This window comes from Echeneis naucrates, chromosome 7, assembly GCF_900963305.1.
Source record: "Echeneis naucrates chromosome 7, fEcheNa1.1, whole genome shotgun sequence".
Lineage (NCBI taxonomy): Eukaryota > Metazoa > Chordata > Actinopteri > Carangiformes > Echeneidae > Echeneis > Echeneis naucrates.
In genome coordinates, this window is record NC_042517.1 from 19,667,431 (window position 1) to 19,685,127 (window position 17,697).

The 17,697-nt window shown below is 40.4% G+C and overlaps 1 protein-coding gene across 4 annotated transcripts in view; it reads left to right on the plus strand.

Annotated features, from left to right (window-relative positions):
- vps13d (vacuolar protein sorting 13 homolog D) overlaps positions 1–17,697 on the plus strand; it is a 56,961-nt gene that overhangs the window by 23,385 nt on the left and 15,879 nt on the right. For 3 of the 4 annotated variants that reach the window (XM_029505520.1, XM_029505521.1, XM_029505523.1), the window contains exons 28-51: positions 421–592; positions 1,428–1,543; positions 1,878–2,102; positions 2,207–2,496; positions 3,068–3,201; positions 3,525–3,680; positions 3,994–4,174; positions 4,365–4,439; positions 5,052–5,252; positions 5,715–5,804; positions 7,327–7,467; positions 7,644–7,769; positions 10,683–10,757; positions 11,820–11,922; positions 12,808–12,960; positions 13,434–13,569; positions 13,688–13,735; positions 14,440–14,590; positions 15,005–15,221; positions 15,309–15,556; positions 15,643–15,834; positions 16,174–16,300; positions 16,451–16,593; positions 17,535–17,665. In XM_029505520.1, the coding sequence (XP_029361380.1) occupies positions 421–592; positions 1,428–1,543; positions 1,878–2,102; positions 2,207–2,496; positions 3,068–3,201; positions 3,525–3,680; positions 3,994–4,174; positions 4,365–4,439; positions 5,052–5,252; positions 5,715–5,804; positions 7,327–7,467; positions 7,644–7,769; positions 10,683–10,757; positions 11,820–11,922; positions 12,808–12,960; positions 13,434–13,569; positions 13,688–13,735; positions 14,440–14,590; positions 15,005–15,221; positions 15,309–15,556; positions 15,643–15,834; positions 16,174–16,300; positions 16,451–16,593; positions 17,535–17,665 (3,631 nt within the window). The remainder of the gene's footprint in view (positions 1–420; positions 593–1,427; positions 1,544–1,877; positions 2,103–2,206; positions 2,497–3,067; positions 3,202–3,524; positions 3,681–3,993; positions 4,175–4,364; positions 4,440–5,051; positions 5,253–5,714; positions 5,805–7,326; positions 7,468–7,643; positions 7,770–10,682; positions 10,758–11,819; positions 11,923–12,807; positions 12,961–13,433; positions 13,570–13,687; positions 13,736–14,439; positions 14,591–15,004; positions 15,222–15,308; positions 15,557–15,642; positions 15,835–16,173; positions 16,301–16,450; positions 16,594–17,534; positions 17,666–17,697) is intronic. The other variant, XM_029505522.1, reaches the window with a different exon arrangement.

Genomic DNA, 17,697 nt, shown 5'->3' on the forward strand with positions numbered 1-17,697 from the left:
TTTAAGTTCTGTTTACATCCTATATCAGTTTTCAGTAAGGTTATGTAAGTTAGTTATGGGTCATACCTAGTTCTCAGATGGCAATAATACTTTTACCCAAGCATAAAACAGTCCAGTCACATTTTGTTATATGTGGATTAAGTATGAAAGACTTGATGAGTTACTGAAAGGTTTGATCAAACATGAAAATGGCAAAATCATTTTCTTACAGTTTGTGCTGGGTGTAAGCTAGGGCTCTATGTGCTTGTTTTCCCTTTAATTCGCTACCTATCTGTTACAATAACACAGAGTGGCAAATGGGATCCATTATATTGCTCTTTGGCATGTTTCTTGTTTTTGGCACAATTTACTTCACTCAGCCATTGATTATGTTCTCATTCTCACAGTAACAACTCGTGTTTTGTTTCACTGTCTTATTAGGGAGCTAAGCCATGCAGTACCTGACATGTCCATTCATGGCACCCTGTCATCAGTACACTGCTGTCTGAATCTGGAGCACTACCATTTGATCAGAGCACTGCTGGAGAACAACCTGGGAGAGCCTGTTGAAGAATTCTTGCGGCCATACAACCTGCAGGACCCCAGCTCCTATGTAAGAACGCATGCAACCACACATACACCGAACACCCTATGTCAGTCGACATATTTGTAATAAATGCTATTTCTGTCATAAAATCAACTTGACTTCCCCACCTTATAATGTCCTATGAATATGACTTAAACTTAAATTGCTTATTGGTTAGCTTGTGACAAGTTTAGATTTGAAACTTGTGGTCAGAATACCACTTCTGAAAAGACTGTCCTCCTCTCAAGGGACTATGACTACCAGCTGTAGGATGCGGAACGGTGGTGTCCCCAGGATTAAACAAAGAGATCTAAACCTGGCTAAGGCCATCAAACTGTCAAATTACTTTTTTTTCTCATTCACTACTCCCAAAGCTTGATGGGGACTTCATGCATGAGCAATGGTCATCTGCTCAAGGGCCTCATCTGGAGATACGATTAGAGATAGAAGGTCACAATACAGCACACATCAGTGTTTGAAGATGTTTGGCCGTAGCACAGTAGTTCTGCTGGGAACTTAGAGATAGCTACTTCTCTGAAAAGGTAATATCATGTGGTCTTAGTTGCAGTCTCTGGAGAACACCATGAGGCTACTGGTATAGGTGAAAAGCACTGACCTAAGCTGACCCCAACAGTTTATTCAACCTGTGGATTTCAGCAAGAAAATGACTACTTGGTGACGAAACCCTATGGTGTCACCCATATCACACTTGACTTTGTTGGTATTAATCTCAACCGTTCATGCATGCCTTGAATGTATATATAACTGTTATGCATTCCATCCTTTCTCTCACATTCAGAAAGAACGAAATAGTACTAATACTAGTTTTAGTTTTTGATACTGATGTTGCATTTCTCTTCAGACGGTTCTAAGTGGAGACGTCTACTCTAACTTGTCATTCCTGGTGGACATGATGAATGTCAGCCTGGAGCTCCTGGACAGCCCAAAACCAAATGAAGACAAATACTCATTAGCAAGGTGAGCCTCTAGTATATGCACATATCTGTTGGTGAAAGCATACTAGCATGAGCTGGTAATTCTTGTATTTTTGTAAAGAACAAAATCAGTCACTGGACAGTGCATTCTGTGCATTTCTTACAGTTACACTAACAAATAAATTAAAACTATTTGCAGTTTCAAAGTGCCCAGCTGATTTGGTTAGATTAACATACATCAACTCTGACCAAGTTGATTAAATAACTTTTCTGTGCTGTTTAATCCGCATGTGTCTTGTTGCATTTTTTCTACCGTCTCTGCAGTGATGTTAAAAAAGATGGCAAGTTAATATAATGTTTTTGTTTCTCTTGCAAAGGTTTGACTTTATGAAGTCCAAGCTTCTCTTTGAAAGTTTTTCTAATGGCTCCAAGTCTGTAAACTTGGTTTCTCACTCCCTGCTGGCATATGACACTCGATGCAACGGGCGGAATAAACAAACTGGTAGAACTGATGGGGCAAAGCACAATGTCTTTGACTGCATCCTTCAACCCTCCAAAACAGGCACTAATCGGGCATCACTGCAACTGGAACTGCATTATAGGTATCACTGGAGAATTTTCGATCCCGTGGAATTTTTCCCAATGTTGATACATGTATAGGTCTTGCAGTGTTTGAGCACATTAACTGTGGTCGACTTCCCTGCAGGTCCACACGTGATTCCTCGTCCTTCACGGTGGTCCTCAACAACCTTAGGGTCTTTCTCATCTTCGACTGGCTCCAGCTGGTGAGAGACTTCCTACATACACCTGGGGAAAAGGCGACAAGCAGTGCTGAGGGTGATTGGCCTACTAATAACAGTACTGATTCAGCCACGATCAGCTTCACCACCAGTGGGGCCATCATGCCAAAGACAGTTAAAAGTGGTGTGGTCACAAAGAGATCCACAGTCCCGGTCACCCAGGACCGTTGTCTGGAGATCAAGATCAATATCACAGGTGCTTGGATCTTTTTCAAATCAAATTTATTTGCATGAGTCCAGATTATATGTCAAGGCACTAGACCAAACTCACTTTAGGAGGCAGGCAGAAACCTTGGGTAGAACCAGGATCAGGGACTCAGGGCAGCCCTCTGCCTCGATCAGTCGGGGTGGGGCATGCACAATAAAAATGCAAGGAAAAACAGAGGGTTAATAACTGGTGAAAATTCAGTGCTTGTAAGATGAAGGCAGGGAGAGAAAGGACAAGAGGGAAAAACACAAACTTCAAAGTCATGAAATGTAAGGATATGGAATACATACATTGGGGGGAGCTTCATAACATATTTTAACAGCAATTAAGCAGTCATTTTTACTACCGGCTTTGTCAGAGAGGAAGGTTTTAAGCCTAATCTTGAAAGTAGAGAGAGTTTTCTGTGTCTATATAACTATTAGACTATATTATTAGAGACTAATTACATATACTTAATTGCAGAATCGCATAATTGCCTTATATCAGCTCTCAAATGGTGAATCTCAAATAACCTGTTCTTTGTACTTTACTGACTTTGCCTTTGTCATCTGCTCTTCAGGCACAGAGTTTGTGGTTGTGGAGGACTCATCCTGTCTGGATACAAATGCTGTCATTCTTAAAGGCACCACTGTCCTCACCTACAAACCCCGTCTGCTAGATAGACCCTTTTCGGGCAGCCTCTCAGGAATAGAGGTGAAATGACTTCCTCTACTGTCTTAGCACTAGTTTGTAAATATTGCCACAGAACCCACCACTTGTACCACTGCCAACATTCACCAGAATTTTTTTAATGTCGTCTCAATCTAATCTTTGTCTCAGTTGCTACAACTTGCAACACCTTTACCCCCAAGCCATCCACACAATTTTAATGGTCAAAACAATATCCAGTGAAACTCAATGCACAGTGACACTAACTTGTAGGCTCACAATTGTGTAAAATGCAATTCCAACTAACTCCTAACAATAACGATAATAATTTCATTAGCTTTGAGTGAGAAGTATCATACCACCTCCAGGTGTTCTCGTGTCGGCTTGGCAGTGAGCAAGAGACAGCGCTTTCCATCATTGACCCTGTGAATGTCCAGGTGGAGCTATGTGGGAGCCCCACTTACCAAAGTAGCTCAGGTCTACTGGATGCTTTCAATGTGGAGGACATCCCACCTCTGCTTGAGGTAGGGAGTTGGCAATCAATCAAATAAGATATACAACATATGCCTGTCTTATTTCATGCAGTGTTTACACTGTCATCTCACAGCATGAAGTTGTGAAGATAATGAAGATGAATTTATCTTAATTTATCTTAAATGTCTCATAATTTGACTGGACAATATTATGCCCGCATGGAGATTCCATATTTAGTTTCTTAACATCCAGGTGTTTCAATCAACAGTTTGATTCTCTCTAGCAAAATACCAAAACTACAGAAAGAATTACGTGCTCCCCATTTTTAATGATCTGACTGTTGTCCATGTGATTCTCTGGAAGGTTCAATTTCCTGCTCTGGACATCCGTCTGTCATACAATGACATTCAGCTCTTCCTGGCCATTGCAAAATCTATCCCAACTTCCAGCGATCCAGTACCACCTGACACCTCCACTACACCAAACTCTGAGCCCACCACTACACACAAAGATTACGTCAGGCAAAAGACAGGGGGTGTCAGCGGTAGGTGTAACTGTTTTGGCACATGATTCATTCCAATGTTTTAATTTTTTAATTATTCAAATTTCATCTAATCACGCATACTCTTTCCCATGAGAGGGACTCTCTATCCAAATCACAATAGCTATTTCTTTATTACAGTTGTGATATTAATTATTGATGTGGTTGTTGTTTTTTTTTCTTTTCTTCACAGAGGGCCAGTTGACTCATTTACAAGGCCTTGGCTTCAGGAAGGAGGACTGCAAAAGAGCCTTGATCCACTGCAAAGGCAAGTGAGACCTGTGACAGACCTCTGAAAAAGGCTGTAATGCCAACTCAATCTTGAAGGTCTATGTCACGTCTCAATGTCAAGGCCTGCGGGCCACATCCATATCCAGCCTGCAAGATTGTTTTAGTTGTTGAATTTTTAATGGCCCAGCTGTATGAGGCACCTGTAACACTCAAACACGACAAATCCCATAATGCAGTGCAACAGCTGCCATGCCAAGCAATAGGCTACCTGCAAGAACCTTACAGTTTCCCTGATGACACACTGATTAGGCATCTGTGGATGTTTTCAGTTGTGTCCAAAAATATGTCTTGTTTGTGGAGCTAATGTGGCTTTAATGTAAGAATTAAAACATTTTTATTTATGCTTTCAAGTTTTCCCTAGACATTTTCATGGAGAACAAAATATTTATGTCTGTTTATTTTATGGGGCAAAATATAGTATTCTGTTTCAATTCATATTTTTATTCAAAGCAGGGTTAGTTTTAGTCTGCTTAATGCTTTTTTTTTCCCCCTGTTTGGCCCGTGACCTAATGAGTGCTATTATTTTTGGCCCCTTGTGTCATTGAGTTTAACACCCCTAATCTATGTAAAAATTAAATATGTCTTTCAGGTCACCTGGATCAGGCAGCAACATGGCTACTGGAGAATGCTGAGAACATGGCAGACCTTTCCAGAACCAGGGTTGGCTCTGGCTCTAGTGGTCATTCAGCTTCTTTGTCTGGGGTGGAGGTGAGGGCTGAAAGCGTTTGCATCTGTTTCATCGATGACTGCCTGGACTGTGACATACCACTGGCTGAGTTAACCTTCTCTAGTAAGTCCCTTTTACTTAAGGCGTAACTCCATCATCAAGCATTTGCCAGCTCAGTTGTCACAAGCTGACACAAATATTTAATGATCTCAGCAACTAATACTTTTGAAATGAAATGAGAAGTCATTGTCTTAATAATGGCAATTTTTAAATTGGCTAATTCTGGGATCCTCTGGTTATTTAAACCTGGGGAAGGCTTAGCATAACTCCTGTGTCCCAGCCTGATTTTTTTTTCCAACACAGCTGTTGTATTCTGCTTGCTGAAAAAAAAAAAAAAAAACAACCCAACAAAACGAAGCAAGAACACAAGCAAGCAGTATCACTGTTTTATGCCAGTGCTTTTTATGCAAGTCCTTCAAAATAAGATATTAAGGAGTCTAGATAAATAAATTAACCAATATTTCTAGTCTAGAATCAATGAACATTTCAGCCTGTTTGTGACCTGCAGACTTTTTGTTATTACAGGGCTTTATGTGCTACAACGCATTGGTTCCACCCAGGAAGGAAATGCCAGCTTCACTTTGTCTGGAGACTACTACAACAGAGAGTTATCAGGTAATAAGATTTAGAACATTTTCATTGTGTTTTAAGATCAAAATAAATTAAAAGGTGGATGAAATTTCTTTATATTTGAGTGTCTGCTACTCCACTGGCACACTCTCCAAACTCCATACAATATTGAAGAGGCTTGTCAGCCATAATGGCCCAACAGTGTCCAAGCTGGTGTACCTGCCAACGAGGACCTCTTTGATTATCTCCGTAATGACTGCCAGGACATAGTGGTTAGTGCTGTTGCCCCACGATAAGAAGGTTGTGGGTTCGGTTCCTGACCTGGGACCTTTCTGTGCAGAGTTTCCATGTTCTCTCTGTGCCTATATGGGTTTCCTCCAGGTACTCTGGGTTTTTCAAGTTTCCTTTCACTGTCCAAAGACATCATGTTTGTGTTAACTGGTGGCTCTAAATTGTCCGTAGTTCTGAGTGTGACTGTGAGTGGTTGTTGATCTCTGTCTGTCTCTGTGCGTTGGCAATGAGATGGACTGGTAACCTGTCCGGGGTGCACCCTGCCCTCACCCAATGTAAGCTGGGATTGGCTCCAGCACCCCCTGTGACCCAGAAAAGGATAAGCAGTTGAAGATAAATGAATGACTGCCAGGACCATGGATTAGGATTCCTCCAAGTTTTCTGACTCTGTCTCTTTCATAGGCAATCTATTATTTGCGTTCAGGACTTTTGAGCATTTCCAGTACTTCCAACACAAATTGGAAGTTGTACCAGATTTTCTTTGAGGCCTATCAGAAGTCCTCCTCCATAATCTCAGGAAGTACCTCCCACATTCAAGCATTTGCTTCTGCAACCACAGGTGGTGAGTGCATGAGGTGGAGACTCCATTAAGCTTTTAATTTGGCTGTACCCACCCAGGTACAGTGGGTCAAGGCCTGGGCACCAGATGCTCAATGCTGAGCTCCCCTCTAAATTCTGGCTCCAGTAGAGGGCCCCAGTTTTCATTTTTCAGGTGAAGTGCTCCACTTTTTCTGTTGCCTATTCCTCTGGTTTTTATGAAATGTCCTTAGTCTGGCTCTTCCCCAGGAATCAATTTGCTTTGTGGTTGTAACAGCTGTTGCCTGCATAACACAGTTCCCACAGTCATTGGGACACACAAACTCCCCCACCACATTAACACGGAAAGGGCCTAGCAGTTAATCCATCAGTGTGTTATCAACAAATATGTTAGACAGACTACACAGTCTAAGCTGTCTCGACCGTGCGAGCATTATGTTGTGCAAATTAGTGTGTAAGTGACTTTTCAGACAAAGAGGACATTACATAAAGTCATTGTCGACAATGATGATGATGCCCAACCATCCATCCATTTGACAATGATCATAAGGGAAGTAGTAGCTGGTTTCTTCCGATGTTCACCAATACTGATTAGAATATGTTTAGAAATGGAAGTCAGTGCAGTGTCCCCAAAGGTTTCCTTAACTTACTGTATTTGTTTGTGTTTGTGTTTGTGTGTGTGTGTGTGTGTGTGTGTGTGTGTGTGTGTCTGTCTGTCTGTCTGTCTGTCTGTCTGCAGGCTGGGAGCCCTTCATTGAGCCTTGGCCCTGCTTTCTGTCCTGGCAGCAGCAGGCCGCTGGGCGGCTCCACCCTCCACGGCTCAAGATGGGGATTCGAGCCAAACAGAGATTGGATGTCAACATTACCTCTGTCCTGTTGGGTGAGTGCAAGCTTGAACATGGCACTCTGCTCTGAAGTAAATTGAGTTAAACAGATGATCGAACAGTGTTTTGTCTGTCTTAAGAGGTCAACAGTGTTTATACTATATTTGAGGTTTTAACTCTTCAATCCTTGTCCTTGTTAAGTTTAATTAACTTTATCATCTGGTTCTGGCAGAACAATACAAGACAACTAAGAGCTCTTGGATGGCTGACTACTGTAATGAAGAGGAACAGAGCACCCTGTCTTCACCCTCCATACCCTGGATGGGCTCCTCAGTTGACCCACCAAATCTTGGACTGAGTGAGTGTCAGCTACATAAACTGCCAAGTAACTACACTGAAGGGAAATAATAAATTAATTTACATATATACTGAGACCAGATGTGGATCGTAGCGATAGAATATTTATTTCAGAAAAGCAAAATGAATGAAAATAGAACAGAATCAGGCCGCTGTATGTACATTTAGATCAGTTATATTTAGACCTTCTGTTGGTGTATTTCTTTTTTAGGGCACATGTACTCAACAGTGCAAGAGCCCTATTCCATCTGCCAGCGTTGTTGTTCTTAATTATTACTTTTCTGTCTTTTCACCTGTTGGGGAACCTTAACATAACCCAAAACTGTTCAAATTCAGTCAGCAAATCAGCACTGGTGTATTATTTTATTTTATTAGTCACAGAAATGCACGTCACAAAATGGCTCCACCTTGAAAGTCAAGAAAATTCCATCCTCGCTACAGGCACCCCTTGCTCCATTTGCTCCATTCATTTTGATTTGAAGTTGCGATTTTTGTGATTCCCACATAATGTACTTTAACAATCTCCTCCTACGGTTTAAATCCGCATGGCGTCACATTCACTCAGTATCATCTCAAGACCTGAGAGATGAAAAATGATCAAAAAATTCTTTGTCCATTATGCCCTCTGACTGGGGCAATGTGGTGAGTTTTTGAGGTTAAAACAGGAAGTATTTTACTCCAATATACATTGTCCACTCTGGCCCAAATTCACCATGCATGATCTGACTCCTGCCCTGGTAGGAAACTGTATTAGTATTCAGTACTAGATGCTGGAGGCTAGCTTTCAAACATCGTCCGATTTGCATGATATTTACAGGGAGTGTTATCCACATCATTCGGTATGACATGACATATGACTGATGGCTAGACTCAGAGCTGAATAGTGGACATTCATGTCCAATCTGCCCCAAATATTACACATATTATCAGACTCTCGCCCTGAACATGTCAGTTTCAGCAGCGCCACCTATGAAGTCATCTTCATAACGCAAACATTTTCTAATTTACATGATAATTTCAGGTATTTTCTCCACATCTTTTACTACATAATAATAATAATGTATATACCATTATATATGTGTATGCGGTTGCTCTCTGGTGCTACATGGTGGACACTCACTCACTCAAGTTTCACTCATACTTTGGTTTTTTTTTTTTCGCATTTCACTCTTTGGGGTTGCCACATCATTTCTTGGGGCTAGTGACTGGCAAAAGCCAATCACTGGTTTGCTTTGTGGTGTTTGAACCCAGGGCCTCTGCATGCAAAGCATGCACTCTACCACTGAGCTACGTCTCCGTTCAACTTGCACTTCTCAAGGCTAAACATTTTCATTGTTATTGCAATTGGATGCGGGGGGGGTGAATCCAGAGGGTTAGGGTTAGGCAGTAGCTGAGTAGATAAGTATCAACTGAAGTCCTTGAAAATGAGCAGCTATCAAAATCTGTTAACTTATTTGTTCCTCCTTGGTTAGGGGGTGAATTGGACTTTGAGATTTTTGCCATGGTTTGCCATAAAACAGGAAATCTGTATAACTCAAGCATACATTATCCAATATGCCCCAAATTTGCAGCTTTTGAACAGACTCCTGCCCTAAACAGGAGTTATAGGGCCACCTACTGGCAACAGGAAGTATTAAGGCTCATTCTTTTAGTTTGTACTCATACAAGGTTGGGCAGCTACATCATTGTAGCTACCTGATGAAGCTCATGACCCTACACCAAAAACGTCCCTATGGCGACATATCAGTCATCATGAAATGGCACCATCCACGTGATGTAAAAAAGTGATTTATTCAGGCCACCTTCTTCCATTGCTCTGTGGTCCAGTTCATGTGCCCAATGCTGGCTGTTTTAGCAGTGCAGTGGTCTGAAGCTATGCAGCCCCATATGCAACAAACTGGGTTGTGTATTCTGACACTTTTCTTATCAGAACTAGCATTAACTTCTTCAGCAATTTTAGCAACAGTAGCCTGTCACTTGGATCGGACCACACGGGTCAGCCTTTATTCCCTGCATGCACTTGCCAATTTTTCCAGCTTCAAACACATCAACTTTGAGGACAAAATGTTCACACACTGCTTAATACCTCACACCCACTAACAGGTGCCATGATGAAGAAATAATCTTTGTTATTCACTTCACCTGTCAGTGGTCATAATGTTATGCCTGCTTGGTGTAAGTTCTTGGCTTCTTGCTCCTAGTCATCACCTGACTGGTTCTTTCATGTTATGGCTTGTGTGAGTGCTACAGCAGTTTTAGGCCCACCCCAAATGTTCTTATTGGTTAGACCTGTGTTTAATCAATCCCAAGCCAGTAGTGCACAACACCCAACCCCCTAATTGCTGTGTTCTATCGCTTGGGTCTGTATGTGTTTTCAAGGAAACAAATAACTGTGTCAATGCGATAATATGTGTTAACTTTCTCAGCCCAATTAACACATTATATTTGTTTGTTTTTTATATTTAAATGGAATCATTTAATAACAAGAAGAAAAGCAGTTGGTTTTGTTGAGATTGTTAAGGCATTACTGTTGTACTTAAGCTATCTGTAGAAAAACCTGATCCGTTGGTTGTTGAAGTTGGAGCAGATTTGTCCCAATCATTTATAAAGTTTATTGTCCCTATTAAGTAAGATGTGCGAAAGAAAAATCTAATTAACCACAAAAGCTTTTACTTATTAACCAAATTCTTCTGCTCCTTGGCTTTGTTATACATTGGTTGCAATGTTGAACACAAGTAAACTGAAGGGAATTGATGTGAAATGAAGCATCAATTACACTACACACAGGTATTGATCTGCTAATGTGTGCTGATTGCTAATGCAGAGTACTGAGTGAGGATGCTGAATCTCTAACCCTCTTGTATGTTTCCTCTGCATGTGTCTCTGTGATATAACTGTCTCTCTCTGCTGTCAGGTTCTCCTCTTGCTCCTCTTAGAACTAGGAGCGCAGCCAGCTTGGCATGCCTCGAGCAGCAGATTCACTCCAGAGGTACAGTTCAGAGTTTAGTCATCTAGTCAGTCAGTATACTCAGTATCAACCCTGATTCAGTCATAGAATGGTTGATCAAAACTTTGTTGGCAAAAAACATTTTGTAATACATATATTAGTATATCACAACAAATATCAATATTAGTAGTATTGTATAGGGAAACCCGTGGGTTTAGAAGTCAAGACAACAACAAGTCACAACAACTCAGTCCATCCTTGTTGCCATTTTTGCAATGTTCCCTCTTATCCCTACTTTCTCATCCAGTCACGTGCCAGCAGTGGATATATCTCTGCAGATCCAGGTCAGGAGCTTCAGTTAGTGCTCACAGCATCGCATTATTTCTGCAACTGCTGAACTCCTGTATATTCTCACATAAGCGTCTCTAGAGATAGAGAATGGAGCCATGAAAGAAAAATTGTCCAGGGAGCAATAGCTCTGTGGTGATAAAAGAGGTCAGGGGAGAATGGACAAACTGGTTGTAGTCTTCTGTCACCAAAGACAGAAACCTGAGGATACAGTGGTTACATCTTGCAAACACTTAAATGTTGAAAACCTGGTGTGGTTGATCTGGATTTCTGCAGAGGGAACAGACACAGTAGAGGGGTAAAATTTTTGCATCAACATTAATGCCACAGTCTGAACAGCACTGTACCATGTTCATCTATTGAGGGCCGTAGTTCATGATCTTCTAACAGCTTCTTCCTGTGTAATAATGCTCCATGTTACAAGGATGTAGTTGTTACAAATAGCCTCAAACCAGTTTGATCAGCATGACAGTAATTTCTGTCCAGTCTCCGAACCTGGATCCAACAGAACACCTTTTGGATGTGGTAGAACAGGAGATTGGGAGCATGAGTGATGAAATCTGCAGAAATTGCATAATGCAAGAAAGTGCTCAGTAAATATATATTTATCTGTTAAAAATTATACATGTACAAGAAGACCAAACCAACTGTAATTAGTTACATGTGCATCAAAGCACGTGTGTTTTGGCTACATTTACCAGCCCATGGTGAAACACTCATAATCTCTCTGATGGCCTTCAATCTTTCTCTCTCCAGATGCTAAGATGTCCAAGCGGAGGCAGCCATTTGTGCCATATGCTCTGTGCAATCACACAGGATGTACCATGTGGTTTGCCACTCTGACTACAACGCCAACAAGGTAGGTGTAAACCCTAGACTGCAAATGAAAATGGACATCACCCACAGATTTCTGAGGAGTAGGTTTGAACCTCAGAGTAAACTGTTCCTAATGCCAAGCTAAGCCAATAATAGTCTAAGGGAATGGGAGTGTGTGGCACTGAAACTTGAGTTATAACAAGTTTGACAGATAGATAGGCTGCATTTGAACCAAACAGGTAGACACCTTCCATTCCCTGCATCTGTATCTCGCAAAGACACAGAACCAAAATACTCAGATTGCACTGATTATCTCGTGTTTCCTGGCCCAAGAAATTCTTTCTGTCAAAGTTGCAGTTTTCTGGATTAACAGAGCTTAATTTCTTAAAATAATTATTGATAAAGATGCACATTTCTTTTTACTTAATTGAGAAGTTGTTGATAGTGTATTGATTAGTAAAGTGATCCAATAGAGCTACACACCACAACACAACTAAGGGTCTCAAACACATCAAGGAAACAAGAAATTCCATCAATGAGCTTTTGACAGGGCCCAGCTTTTGATTTAGAATCATGCCAGATGTTGAAGATTAATGAAGCTAGTGAATAATGCAAATATTGTGAAAAAAAAATTAATGGAAATAATTATAATAATAATCAACAATACAAATAAAATTGTATACTAAAGAAAAACCTATAAATGGAAAGCTGTGCACAAAGGTTTGAATGGTGCTGCATTGCTTGATCTAGTATTATGCATAATCTCCGAACATTCCAATTGCCTTTTGGTGGTATTGGTCTTCCTACAACCAAATCTATGAGAAAAATTTCACTATTCCTGCAGGTGATCTCAGGCAGTGCTGACCATGCAAGAGGATGTTTCTCAAATTAATAACCTCAGCTAAAGCTGCTTCCATGTGTTCCATAGGGTGGCACTGTCGCACAGCAGCAGTGCAGACTCCATCTCAGACTTCCATGGTCCAGGAACTGATGACACTCACAATGTTAGCCAGTGGAGAGAGGTGCTGCCTGGGGAGGAGATTCCCTTTGAGTTTGAAGCCCGAGAGAAACTCCGCCACCGGTAACTGTTTTTGTTTCTGATCATTTTGACTGGTTTAACCATCATTCTGACATATTTGATAACATTCAATTTAAGAACCTGTGGTCTTTCTTAACCTGCTCTCTGTTTTGATATGCATCAGGAATTGGTGCACTGTAGGTTAATGGTGTAAGGTTTCTCTATCACATTAGATTTTTCTATTGTCTGTATTTCTCCCATTCCTGTTATACTTTATATAGTCAATCTTAATCTTCCAATATCAATTTTATTGGAAGGTTAAGAATTTGTATACACACCACTTCTGTAATTTTTAGTCACTATGCTTATTTATTTTCATTAAATACATTTGTACTAAATAGAAATAGTAAATATAATGCAATAACTAGACTAGCTGAATATGTGCAACAAGGAAATCAGTCTGGTACACATAATGGGGGTGAATTCTTAAGTTCTCATTATGTTTTCCCAATTTCTTTCTGCTTTGTCCTCTGCAGCCACACTCATGAGCTGAAGTTGCACCAGCTGCTGATTCGTGTGTGTGGATGGGAGCAAGTCAAGCCGGTGTCTGTGGACAAAGTTGGCATTTTCTTTCGTTATGCAGCCCCAGATAGAAACAACTCTTCCAACACCGTAAGTAGAGGTTAAAAAGTCAAAAGAAAAATGCATGTAAGTAAACTGAAAGGTTTCTAACAAAAACCGCAACGAAACAAAACTTTTTGACTGTACCCTCCCCTTGACCCTCCCACAGGTAGGCAGTCCTATTAGTAGGACCAACATCATCCATCCACACGTTTATGTAAGTATGTGAAGTGATATTTCTACATTAGTCCATTGTCAGTAAAAGCTAACTTTTGCAACAGAGTCTGTAGCCACAGTAGCAGTTGCTGTATTCATTATTGGGGAAATTTGCTATTTTTGCAAAATCCTTGGGGGCAAAACATATGAAAATATAAACTGTTTCCTCAACCATAAACCAGGAAACATGATTATAGCCACCCCTCACTGAGCCACTTGTTGTTGGCCATGCCAGATCTGCTTTTATCAGCCCTGTCTCAGGTGGTATCAGCAGAAAGCTACAGCTGTGTCTGGAGGAGCCTGACTGCCTGAGGGCCTGTAAGATTTAGTGCAGTAGCTGTGGCATCAACAACAATCCCACACAATGCATGAATGCATGAAGATAACAAAAAGACCTTAAAAATTTATGGACCATAAATCATGACTGAAAATATTCAAATTAACCCATCCTATGTGGATAGTCGATTGGCCAATCCTTTTTGAACGATTTTGAAAATAAAGGCATCATTGGGTATTGTCTGCAATTGATATGGCCTTTCAAATAAAGGCAATGTTAAAAGTCTATATAGCCTCTCAATAGAGATCGATCAGATCTAATACAGAAGAGTGGATGGAATAAAAAGTATCCTTTTATGGTTTAGACGAAGAAACTTTAAATGCAATAGTGACATGTTTTGCTTGTGATTTATTTCTTTGGCCCTTCAGTTCTCTGCCCTACCTCCAGTCAGAGTGGTGTTTTCCATCAAAATGGAGGGTAGTGCCAGGAAGGTCATCACTGTACGCTCTGCCTTCATGGTGAAAAACCAGTTGGATGTTCCTATGGAAGTCAGACTAGACAGTCCCTCAGCTCCTGACAGTAAGATAATAATGCTATTTGTTTAACATAGATATTGTTTAATTATAAGTTTATATACATATTAAATCATTTTAATTAAATATTTAGATACTTTTATTTTTATTGTTAGTCTTATATGTATCATTAAAACATTTGTATGAATTTGAAATTATTGTTTCAATGGCATTACCTTGAAATTAATTTATTTTGTGCATTTTCACTTACACATTCCATTTTGTCAAATTTCTTTTCTATTTAGTTGATTCTATTACATTACTGCTACTACTAATACTAACCCTATTACACCTATTGAATTGTTATATTTTAAAAATAAAAAATCTAATTTGGTTTTTCAGTTGATATCTTCAAAACATTTTTATCATATTATTATTTATTTTCATTTCAACAAACTCAGTTGTGTACCTGTGTTAACAGAGCCAGTGGTATTACCTGCCATCCTGCCTGGCCAAGCATTGGCAGTCCCCCTTCACCTGACATCCTGGCGGCTGCAAGCTCGTCCCAAAGGCCTTGGTGTGTTCTTCTGTAAAGTTCCTATCCACTGGACCAGTGTAGAGCGGCAGGGCGAGATCAGCAGCAGTAAGAGGGAGTGTCAGTCAGCAGATTTTGATGATACTCACAAGCATAACTTCAGGTAAAAACAATCACTCAGACTTTTTGTTCTTAGATGATGTCTTCCTCACATGTGGCCTCATTCATCTCATTTCTCTGCATCTTTCAGATTTTGTGTTGTCATCAAAAAGGAGAACTACCCAGAACAGCAGCCTGCCAAGAGAGTTAGTGGCAGTATGAAGCAGATTTATCGACAGCCAGGCCACACCATTTACCTCCTACCCACGATGGTGCTGGCCAACCTGCTGCCATGTGACCTCAATTACTACATCAAAGGAACGCCCATCAAAGGTTCTCTAAAGCCAGGAAAAGAGGCCATACTTCATGCAGCCGACACCTCACAGAATATGGAACTTGGTCAGGACTTTGCTAAATATTCATCACTTGAATCTGTTTCCGTATTTCTGTTTTTACTACTCATGCTAATGATCAATGCCCTTTAGGAGTCCTGCTTGAGAATTTCCCTGTGTGCAAAGAGCTGCTGATTCCCCATGGGACACAGAATTATGTGGTACGAATGCGACTGTATGATACCAACAAACGTCTGCTTTGCCTCACCATCCGTATCATCCTAAGAGCACAAGGGGCACTGAAAATCCTAATTTCTGCCCCTTACCAGCTAATCAACAAGACTGGTATGTTTCTTTGTGTTTAAAAAGAAAAAGATATTTAAAAACATTTTAAATATCCAACTCAGTCACAGCTTCACATGGTTATGTTATTACTATAAGAAATTGACAAATTATTAATATTAATAAAAGAAATTACATTGAATAATGTTAATGTTAACTTCAGGGTACCTCCCTAAAAAGGGAAACAATAGTCAAATCACAGATTCAGGCTTATATACACACTAATTTGCATCTCTGACTGAAAATGTACAAGCTACGTCCAAATAACCACATTAAAGTAGAAGGATTCTATAGTTACAGGTTTTACAGCTATCATTTTCTAAAGCGGCTTTCTTCCAACAGGTCTGCCATTAATTTTCCGTCAGGACAATGTCAAAGCTGATGCAGCAGGTCAGTTTGAGGAGCACGAGTTGGCCCGAAGTCTCAGTCCATTACTATTCTGCTACACCGACAAGGAACAGCCTGCTATGTAAGTGTTCATCAGTGACTAGCCCATTACACTTTGTGATCTGAATTACACAAAATAAGCACAGTTCTCCCCAACAGACTTCCTCCTTGTGTTTGTCATTAAATCACCTTTGTTGTTGCATCACATTTTTCCCATCCACTTTGATTCCAGGTGTACTATGCGGATTGGGAAAGGAATCCATCCTGACGGAGTTCCAGGCTGGTGCCAGGGGTTCTCCCTGGATGGAGGGAGTGGAGTCAGGGCAGTGAAGGTTATACAACACGGGAACAGGCCTGGCCTCATCTATAACATAGGCAAGTTTGTACATTCAGAGTCTATGCAAGTGGATATAATCTTGTTTATCGCTGGGACTCTGGGTTGGCCATGATCCCGCAGGTTGGCAAAAGAGAAGACGATTTTAATGTAATGGTGTTAGGAATTCTAGGAAGGAATTCTACAGAGACGGACTTTGTAAAACAGTCTGTGGTGATCTTTTTCAAAAAGTACTCTTATTTCATTTTTTATTTAATGACCTTACAAAATGGAAATGTCAAGATTTTCCAGCTTCTCAACAACAGTTTGCTTCTCTGTGTATGTATATTATATATAGGTCATTTGTATTAATTATATATGTATTCCCTCTGAGGGAAATGACATTTTAGATTGTCTTCAAAAAGACAGTAAAAGAAGTGAAGGCAAAATCTTGAAACCCAAGAAATTGTTCAGATAAACTGAATATCTGCTCGGCAGAAGGTAAAAACATCCATGTGGCTGCTAGAGAGCTGCTGGAAGGTTTAGCAGACGTACAAGTGTTAGTGCACTGTTCCACTGTAGATGCACAACTGGGACTAGATTGTCATTAGTCATCAGAGAGAAATCTCAACTTCCACCTCATCACAAAAGTCAATAAATCTGCATAGTTAGAACCTGAGAATAGGGGCACAGAAAGCATGTGTATGGAGAGGGAGGAATGGCTTCCACTAAATATCAGCAAATACTTGATGCAAATGTCAGTGGAATAAGCAAAGAAGACAGCCTGTGGTTGTTCAGACTCTTGTCTACAACTGTTTGATGGCTTAGTAGTACTTAAGTAGCTTGAAAATGGATTGTACTAGACTTTAAGTTGTTATAGAGCTGCAATGTACCATGAGCATGCATAGTATCTTGTTTTTCACAAATTCTTAATTTTTTCAAATTTAAAGAACTAATGAAGATGTTTGTCAGACATTTATTCTTCCTTGTCTGATCAACACAGGCATCAGTGTGCGAAAAGGGAAAGGACGCTACAGGGACACCCACATTGTGACCTTTGCTCCTCGCTACCTGCTGGACAACCGCTCTACACATAAACTGGCCTTTGCTCAGAGAGAATTTGCCAGGGGAAAGGTAAGGAATTAACTTAATATTATCACAACATG